Source organism: Quercus suber, unplaced genomic scaffold (genome assembly GCF_002906115.3).
Source record: "Quercus suber isolate HL8 unplaced genomic scaffold, Cork oak 2.0 scaffold_211, whole genome shotgun sequence".
Taxonomy (NCBI): domain Eukaryota; kingdom Viridiplantae; phylum Streptophyta; class Magnoliopsida; order Fagales; family Fagaceae; genus Quercus; species Quercus suber.
Window position 1 is genome coordinate 138,636 of NW_027069669.1, and position 9,981 is coordinate 148,616.

Here is a 9,981-nt window from a genome sequence, read left to right on the forward strand (position 1 = left end):
AGAAGAAGAACTGGTGGAGTCAAAATTTGAGAAAATGGATGATCAAGATGATATCCATTCAGCCTATGAGAAGCTTTACAAGCTCTCTGAAAAGCATGAGAAATTATACAGGCTGGCCACCAAGAAGCTCAGTGATGTGGAACTTGATCGTGAAGAGTTGTCCACAAAGTTTGATGAGGCGAATCAAACTATTGGAGCACTGAGATTTGAAAACACCTTTTTGGCTGAGAAGACCAAGAAGCTTGAAGCAGAGCTGTTTCAAGTCAGAGCTCAACTAGAGAGGACTTCAAGTGCAAAGCTTGATGAGATGCTTAGCAATCAGAAATCTGCTTCGGATCGAACTGGTTTGGGGTATGGTATTTCTTTCTCTAATACTGCTTCTACTAGCAATACTGTTTTTGTTCCTCCTGCTAATAATACTGAAATTGAGAATATTGATGTTAAAACTGAATTAGCTAGTGAGAACTTAGACAAGGGTAAATCTATCTTAGGAGCACCCCCTAAGCAAGATAAGAAAGATGCTAAAAACCCTAGGGCTAAGAAGGCTAACTCTCAAAAGCCTAAACAAAAGAAGCAGCATCTCTGTCATCATTGTGGAGCTGCCGGTCATACTAGACCAAATTGCTATAAGTGGTTAGCCACTCAACAGAGCAATGGCATGATAGCATCTGGAAGCCAAAATCAGCTTCAATCCTCTCTTGCTCCTCTTGGAGATCTTCTGAAAGCCCTCATGTTCCTTTCAAACTTGAACGGGTTAAATTCTTCCCCCTCATCGCCGGTTCAAGGATTTAATCAAAGGAAAGGCTCTTCCAAGGTGTGGAAGAAAAAGGACTTCAAGTGATTTCATCACCTTCTTCTTTCTTTTTGTTTTTCTGTGTCTTGCATTCCTTGTGTGTTTTGTCTTTCTGCTGAGTCAGTCTAGTTTTTGCATTATTTTGTTTAACATGTTTTGTGTATTTACTTTCAGTTTGTTTATGTTTTTTTAAAAAAAAAAAAAAAATTGAAAAATCAGAAAAATACAAAAACAGTGTGTGTTTTGTGTACTTTGGTACTTGTGTACCTTGGATGGCCAATGAAACAAAGTTTTCTAAACTTTGTATCTCTTGTAGCTTAGATGAGCATCTCTATGCACAACTAAGCAAGTGAGCTTTGTGGCTCTTGTTTGTGATGAGTAAGATTAGGTTATCTCTTAAAACTTAACACTCATATCACTCTTTTTGACGGGTAGGACTAGAAAATCCTAAGAGAAAGGCATAAATAACCATCTCACCACTGGTGCCCGCCAATCATAATATGACACCTGTATGCTTCGGCATAGCAAAAGTGCAGTGTCAAAGACATTCGTATGCTTCGGCATAGCAAAAGTGCGATGTCAAATGCTTAACATCTTGGGTATTTCTTTTCTCTCTTTTATATACCCATGTATGATATGCTAAAATAAAAGAAAACATGCAAAGAAAATAAAAAGCAAAAAGATTAAAAATGCTTTAAATATGGTTGCAAGCGTGTATTCTAGGAGATGTGGGAGTTATAGGATGTACCTCGAAGGTGATAGTCCCCATCAAACAGTTATGATTGTGTGTGAGTTAAAAGTTATTTTCTCATATCTCAGATCGTCATAACATCTATACACATATGCAATCTTGCGATGTTTTTCACACACAACACGCAATATTCTTTGCTACTTTTGATACATGTGCAGGTACAATGTGATTTGGCCATCACAAAGGTTTTACATGTGCTAATGTATGCTCACTAAACTGTCATAACTTGTTTTTGAAATATAAAATTGGTTAGACTTGTTTAGTGTGTGTGTGTGTTTTGCATGATCCTTGTGCTTATTTTCTTGTTGAGAGATGTTTTTGAGAGGTTTATATGTTGAGTGGATCTTTGGTTGAGATGTGTGTTGGATTGCATTCATGTCTGTGTTTTTCCTTTCTCGAAAAACTGGTTTTTACTGCTGGCTCGACACCTCCCTCGACACCTCCTCGATACCTGTCATCTGTCGAGCTTCTCAAGTTGTTTCTTATCGCAATCTCGACACCTCTTCGACACCTGATGGATCGATCGAGAAAGTCTCTGTCCCCTCGATAGATTCTCGACACCTGATGGATCGATCGAGATTCACTTATGCTGTTTGAGTCTTCTTTCTCGACACCTGTCTCGATACCTTGTGGATCGATCGAGATTTCTTCTGTCCTCTCGACAGCTTCTCGATACCTTGTCGATCGATTGAGCTTCTTGATTCTGCATTTGGCCTTGATCCTCGATACCTCTCGATACCTGCATCTGTCGAAGGCATTTTCCTCGATACCTTCCTCGACAGCTTCCTCGATACCTCTCGACACCTCAGCTGTCGAGAATTACTGAGGTGCCTATTTAAGAGCAGATCGCGATTTTTCACTCATTTCTCTCGATCTCACTCGATCTGTCCGTGGCTTTTCATCTTCCAGACTTGATTTTCTCACTCAATCTTCAACCCCACTTGGATCTTGCTCATTCCTTGCTTCAATCTCTTGGTAAGATCACTTTTCCCTTCCTTTTTCATGCATTTCATGTTTGAAAACCTAGTTTTTGGGATTTTTCATAAAAATTTGGGGTTTTTCAAAATTGTTGAGTTTTTCTTCAAATTTTGGGTTGGGTTTGTACTTAGATGATTTCAAAATGTCATACATTGCATTTCATTTGCATTATAATGATATTTACATGCATTTAGATGTGTGCTTTATGTTTGTGTGCTGCTAGGATTGGATTGGGCTGAGCCCATGATTTTTTTTCCTTTGCATGTCACATGCTCATGCATTCCCATGCATACGTACTTGTTGTTCAACATATTTGATATATTTGAACTGTGTTGGGACTTTTCTGATTGTCTCCCTCTCTATCTTTTTCTCATTCTTTTACGTTAGTCGTGTCTATGGCACCCAAACGTAAATCTACTCCTGCTCGGAACCCTCTGCGTTCTGGAGCTTCTACTTCTTCAGATACTACTCCCTTTAACATTCGGTTCCGTGATGGAGATGCTCATAAGGCATTTTCGGAGAACTTTTCTAAACGAGGTGTTCATTCGGAACGCCAAGTTATTCTGGCGGACTTCGCCGATACTGACCTTCCCTCTGTCATTAACAGTAGGGGATGGGGGTCACTGTGTGACATCCCGGTCACTTGCCCTCTCGTGCTGATACAGGAGTTCTACTCCAACATGCACGGGATTGATCTTTCAGTACCTCATTTTGTTACTCGCGTTCGAGGTATGCGCATTCCTGTCACACCGCAACTTGTTGCGGATGTGCTTAGGGTACCTAGGATAGAGTTTCCAGATTACCCCTCTTGTGAGCGTCTGAGGACTGTGTCCAAAGATGAGCTCATCTCTGCTTTTTGTGAGCGCCCTGCTGATTGGGGTGAGCATCAGTTCACATCATGTAGGCCTTTTGCTAAAGGTCCTAGATTCATTAACATGGTGATGACTTTTGTTCTCCATCCTCTTTCTCACTATAACTCTATCACAGAGCCTCGTGCTCGATTTTTGCTTTCTTTGCTTGAGCATCTTACCATAGACTTCCCTTCTCACTTCATCCGATCTATCATAGAGGTCTATCTTGATTCGGCGTCCCGTGATAAGCTCATCTTTCCTTCTGCTATCACGCGGATTCTACGCCATTTTTCCGTTCCCTTTCCTGTGTCCGACCACTTCACACACATCTCTGCCATAGATGCCGCTACCGTAAAACGTAGTGAGGCGCAGTTCAGGTCGAGACAGCCAGGTGCCACTCCTCCCTCCCGTTCAGCGCCATCCAGATCAGCTCCATCTACATCTGCTCCTTCTTCCTCTTCGAGCGATGTATCCCTTGGTGATATTATGGCGCAGCTGCAGCGCATGGACACTCGTCTTGATACACTCTCTGCTGAGTTGTATCAAGTGAATGTTCGTGTGGGTCGTATTGCACGACGGCAGGCGATCATGGGTGGATTTGCTCCAGAGGCTACTCCTTCACCATCTACTCCAGCAGCGTCAGATTATGAGGATGATGATGATGATGATGATGGGGATGCTAGCTCTGCCGATGAGATGTCTACATGACACTCTACCCTTTGTCACTCGTGACAAAAAGGGGGAGTAGTTTTGGGCTATGAGAGTAGTCATCTTAGGGGGAGAGTTAGTATATAGGGACATTTTTGATAGGGGGAGTGTTATCATATTTTTGAGGGATGTAGTGAGGCTATATGTATTTTTTTTCTTATCTCTTAGATACATTGGTCTTGTATATGAGGTCCTTTGACCATTTTTACATACATTGTACTTATCTCATATCTTATATATGTTGATGTATGTTTCTTTCACCTCTCTCTTCATGTGTTGTTTCTTTTCTATCTTTATACACATGTTCTTTATACTTGTATGCAATCTATTTATTTCTGTTTCAACCAAGATGCCTTGATGAGTTTTGTTTAAAGTGTTTCAGAAATACAGGTTGTCAAAGTCTACTTGTCATAAACTCTCTTCTTGCAAAGTTTTTCAAGAGTTTGTGTTAGGATAGATTTTATTGTATTCAACAAGTGAATATGAGTTGAGTGATTTATGACTTCTCTCATATGCTCATTTGTTTGTTGTGGTTTTGTCACGGATTGCCAAAGGGGGAGATTGTTAGGACATATATGTTTTAACTTGTTTAAGAACATATGTCACTTAGTTATGTAAATTGGCTAATCCTTTGACAAAACGCACTCTGCTTGTAATTGGGTAGTTCTAGGTGTTTTTAATACTTCAAGAAACAATGTTTCAAGGTCAAGTGTTGAAGTCATCAAGTCTGTCCAAGAGAAAGCAAGTTGAAGTGCAGAATTTTTAAAGCTCGACACCTCTCGATAGCTACCTCGACACCTGCTATCTGTCGAGATTTAAAAAGTCAGATTTCCAATCTGATTTTCTTGGGATCCGTGAATATGTTTTTGGGCCTTCTTTTCTTCTAACCCTAAACATATAAAAGGATTATTTTAAGAGCCGTTTTGGGTGACACAAGTTGCATTATCATTGAGCAATCTCTGTTTAAGCAAATTGTGATCAACAGACGAAGTTCTTGACCTAGTTCATCTTCCATCAAGAAGTTGCTGTGTATTTGCACCATAGGGTTTTGTAACCAAGCATCTTCCTGCTATTCATCAGAAAAGATGATCTGAAGAACTTTGCAGCCAACCATTCTTCATCAGTTAGTGTTCTGAAGTCGCGTACTTGGATCCGCGCATTGGTTAGTCACGTACTTGGTAGCCGTGCATCAAAGGTGGAGACTGTCACTACAGATCAAGTCCAATTGGGTATTGGGGTAAGGGTTCAACTGTAGGTTGGTAAGGTACTTGGGATTCCTTTACTTGTAACCGCTTGATTTGATAATAGTGGAGTTTCGGGAGTGGTGACCTGAAAATCACTCGGTGGGGTTTTTGCCATTAGGGTTTTCCCCATTCGTAAACAAATCACCTTGTTATTTATTTTCCGCTGCATACTTAGTTGATTGGTGATTTGTTTGTGCTTCCATAAAATTGCATGATTAATTGATTAATTAATTACTTTGCTAAATTAATTAATTAGGGTTAATCACAAGGGGTCATTCATATTGTGACCTATCAAACTCTAGGGATTCAACTACTAAATGTTTAAGGCTTAAGGTGTTGTCAAGAATTCTAATAACTTGTTTTTTTGGATCACAGCACATAGATGAGTTTTTTGTTTTTTTGTTTTTTTTTTTATAATTTATTTATTATTTTTTGTTTCTATTTTAGGTAAGAGAAAGGCTTCAAGATCTTCATTTCGTGACTGCCCTCTCTCACCAAAAACTTCTTGTTATTGTGCCTTGTATAGGTTGTTTAGATTTTCTACAAATGAGAATTCACAACCCAAAAATTTGCATAGTGAACAAGAACATTTTACTCAAGTGACAATGTTGAAGATAATATAGTTGTGCCAATTTTAAACGGTCGCATTTCACTTATTTAAAATCCAAATTGAATCAAATTATATTCCTTTTCAAGTCCTATATGCCTACTTTTCAATGAAATAATTTTCACTGCAAAATTCATTATATATAGATGGTGAAAAAGCTATGAACAAAAAATCATCAACTTGTCATATTTTGATAGTTTAGTCATCTTTTAACAGCTTTCGAACTAGACTCAAAACAAAATGATATTGATACAACACAGATTTGATATGTTTAGGCACTAGGATTTGCCAAACATCAGTCTCTCCTCTATAAAGATTTTGACTCTCAATCATAAATAAAATAAAATAAAAAATCCGTCATGACAGTAAATTTGTTTCGGATCTGCTAATATGTCATCAGCCTATATGTCATCCAGAAAATGGAAAAAGTTCAGCTGCTTAATTAGGTGCAACTGGACCAGCGACCCAATTATTTTCATAGCTTTTACTATATTCAATAATGTCTTTCTCATGGTTAGAATTTCATAAAAGTTGGAGGTTGCAGAATTCTTTGAACCTGTTTTTTTTTTTTTTTTTTTTGGTTCCTTATGTGTCTATTATTCATTGAACATGCATGATTACCGACTCTTGCCCATATGCTTAAGTTTTTAAATTTTTTAAAATTTGTCTACAATGGGCCAAGCAGCCAGCCGCCAGGTCTACTTAATATATAACCCAGAGTTATCTCTCTTTAGTGTTTTATACGCCATTATTCACGCCAAATTCTATAAATTGGATTAACATATCCATTATTGGGTAAGAGAATTGTGTGCAAGATTGAATAAGAGAGAAAAAGAAGAAAATCTCTCTCCATATTTCTCTTCATGCATGTCTGTTCCATATTTCTATGTGGATGGATTATTAGTCGGTGGATTCATGTATCTTTCTCTAATATATATATATATATTTATATAAATATTTAAATATATAAATATAAATATAATATATATATTAAATATATAAATATAAATATAAATATATATCCTACTTATATATTTATTAAATAGTACCTCCTACTTATATCGTTATTAAATAGTGTTAATTTTCAATTTTGTTGTTAAACACTGTTCCACCATGTTCATGGAAAATAGGCCACGAATAAGCCCATCCAGCGCATTTTCCTGCCCAACTTTGAACTTCCACAGATCCTATACCAAAAAGGGCCCACGGTCCATCCCTCAAAAAAAAACATTTCCTCCCCGAAAAAAAACTCCTACTCTTTGCTACAATGCGCCGGTGACTCCGCCACTTCCATTTCCTCCTCCGACCACTCTCCGCCACCTTCGAATGTCTGCTAAAGTGCGCCGAGTGCGCAACACTGTCCAGGTACATTTTCACTCTCAAACCCTAAACCCTCTCAATCTCACTCATTCCCCTAAAACCCTAAACCCTAAAGCCTCACATGTCACTTCATCTTCTTCTTCTTCTTCTTCTTCCCATTCTCAAAATTTCGATTTCCTCGAGCAATTTTTGCCTCGCAGTAACGCGTCAAATCATTCATGTAGCTCTAGCTCTAGCTTTAGCGCTAGCCCCATTGTCGTTAATTCAAACGAGCGGCGAAGAATCGCAGTTGGGCTATCGAAAGCGATCAAATCCCAAATGGGATTTCTATTGAAAGCGTTTTCGAAGCGGTTCTGCCCAGTTTCCTTAGTCAAGGCGATGAAACTGTTTGGGACCCGAGAAACCGGTTTCGCGTTCTTCAAGCTCGCGTTTCGGGACGGTTCCGACGAAGAGGCCGTCCGGAAGTGCTGCGTCGCCGCGCATATTTTAGCGGCGGAGAATCTCCGGTTCCTCGCGCAGGACGTGGTTTCGTGCGTCGTTGCGAGGATTGGGTCGGGTCGGAGCGAAGGGGTTGTGGAGTTTATGTGGAGGAATCACCGCGAGTACGAGTCGGGTTTCTCGGTGCTCGACACCCTGATGCGGGGTTTTGTGAACGTGGAGATGAGTAGCGAGGCGATTGGGGTTGTTTGTAGGATGAGGAAAGTGGGTTTGAGGCCGAGTTTGTCAGCCATTACAGTGCTTTTCAAGTTGTTGCTTAGAGTTGGTGATTATGGTAGCGTGTGGAAGTTGTTTAGGGACATGGTTCGGAGAGGGCCTTGTCCTTGTATTTATACATTCAATGTTATGGTTCTCGGGTTTTGTAGAAAAGGGTTGGTTAGAATTGGAGAGAGTTTGTTACATGTGATGTGGAAATTTCGTTGCGAGCCGGATGTTTATACTTATAACATTGTGATCAATGCGTATTGTATGAGGGGACGGACTTCTGATGCGCTTAATTGGGTGCATTTGATGATTGTGAGGGGTTGTAAACCGAGTGTTGTTACGTTTAATACGGTGTTACATGCCTTGTGTAAGGAGGGAAACATGGTGCAAGCGAGAAAGCTCTTTGATGGAATTCATGATATGGGTGTCTATCCGGATGTCACGATGTTTAACACCTTGATGGATGGATATATTAAGGCGAGGGACACTGCTCAAGCAAACATGCTTTACGAAGAAATGAAGAATAAAGGTGTATCTCCTGATGGGATAACGTTTAATATTTTGGTAGCAGGTCATTACAGGTTTGGAAGGGAAGAGGATGGTGATAGGTTGTTAAGAGATGTGTCTATATCGGGATTGTTCCCGGATTCTTCACTTTATGATATTTCGGTTGCAGGGTTGTGTTGGGCAGGTCGGTTTGATGAGGCCATGGAGTTTTTAGAAAATATGCTTGAGAAAGGAATTCCTCCTAGTGTGGTTGCTTTTAACTCAATTATTGCAGCTTATAGCAGGGCTGGTTTAGAAGCAAAGGCCTATGAGGCGTATAGAATTCTGGTTAGATTTGGTTTAACTCCTTCATCTGTCCCAACCACTGGCATACATTTTATTCACAAACTCATCTGCGGTAACCATGTCAAATGCTTTACAACAACCACCAATCAAAGTGTTATATGTGACAATATCAGGGCTCAACCCAGTCCGCTGCATGTCCATAAAGAGATCAATCGCTGCCTTCATTCTACCCTGTTTACAAAATCCATTAAGGATCATATTGGTGGTAAACATATCCGGAAGGAGTCCCTTTTGCCTCATCTCTCTTTCCAATTTCAATGCTTCACTCAGTTTCCCATGGTTACAAAACCCACCAATCAAAGAATTATATGCAAAATTATTTGGCACAAACCCTTTCCTTGACATTTCTAAAAACAAATCATATGCCTCCTCCACCAGACCTGCTTTTGAAAGTCCATCTATAAAGGCTGAATAGGCAACAGCATCAGGAGATACCCTCTCAGTGCCATCTCATTCCACAGATTTTGAGCCCCTTCCAGATCCCCTATCTTGGAATATCCATCCAAAAGCAACGTGTATGCCACTTTATTGATGGGAAAACCATTCTCTATCATATTATACAATAGTTCTCTGGCTTCTTGCAGGCTCCCCTTTTGGGATAAACCCATAAGCAAAGAACTACATGTGGAAGATGAAGGAGTTAAACCAAATCTAACCAGAATTCTATACGCCTCATAGGCCTTTGCTTCTAAACCAGCCCTGCTATAAGCTGCAATAATTGAGTTAAAAGCAACCACACTAGGAGGAATTCCTTTCTCAAGCATATTTTCTAAAAACTCCATGGCCTCATCAAACCGACCTGCCCAACACAACCCTGCAACCGAAATATCATAAAGTGAAGAATCCGGGAACAATCCCGATATAGACACATCTCTTAACAACCTATCACCATCCTCTTCCCTTCCAAACCTGTAATGACCTGCTACCAAAATATTAAACGTTATCCCATCAGGAGATACACCTTTATTCTTCATTTCGTCGTAAAGCATGTTTGCTTGAGCAGTGTCCCTCGCCTTAATATATCCATCCATCAAGGTGTTAAACATCGTGACATCCGGATAGACACCCATATCATGAATTCCATCAAAGAGCTTTCTCGCTTGCACCATGTTTCCTTCCTTACACAAGGCATGTAACACCGTATTAAACGTAACAACACTCGGTTTACAACCCCT

At 39.8% G+C, this 9,981-nt stretch overlaps 2 protein-coding genes across 2 annotated transcripts; one reads left to right on the forward strand and one right to left on the reverse strand.

Moving 5' to 3' along the window:
- Positions 1–7,258: 7,258 nt before the first annotated feature.
- Positions 7,259–9,148, forward strand: LOC136070115 (pentatricopeptide repeat-containing protein At1g09900-like). Its single transcript, XM_065779543.1, has one exon. The coding sequence runs from the start codon at positions 7,259–7,261 to the stop codon at positions 9,146–9,148; it is 1,890 nt and encodes a 629-aa protein (XP_065635615.1).
- Positions 8,822–9,981, reverse strand: LOC136070108 (pentatricopeptide repeat-containing protein At1g09900-like; the record flags this gene model as incomplete). Its single annotated transcript, XM_065779503.1, is given in 1 exon segment — positions 8,822–9,981. A coding segment is annotated over 1 exon segment (777 nt), but the record flags the coding sequence as incomplete, so codon positions are not given.

Bases quoted from the DNA above. Each gene is read 5' to 3' on its own strand.
- LOC136070115 (XM_065779543.1), top strand. From the start codon at position 7,259: ATGTCTGCTAAAGTGCGCCGAGTGCGCAACACTGTCCAGGTACATTTT.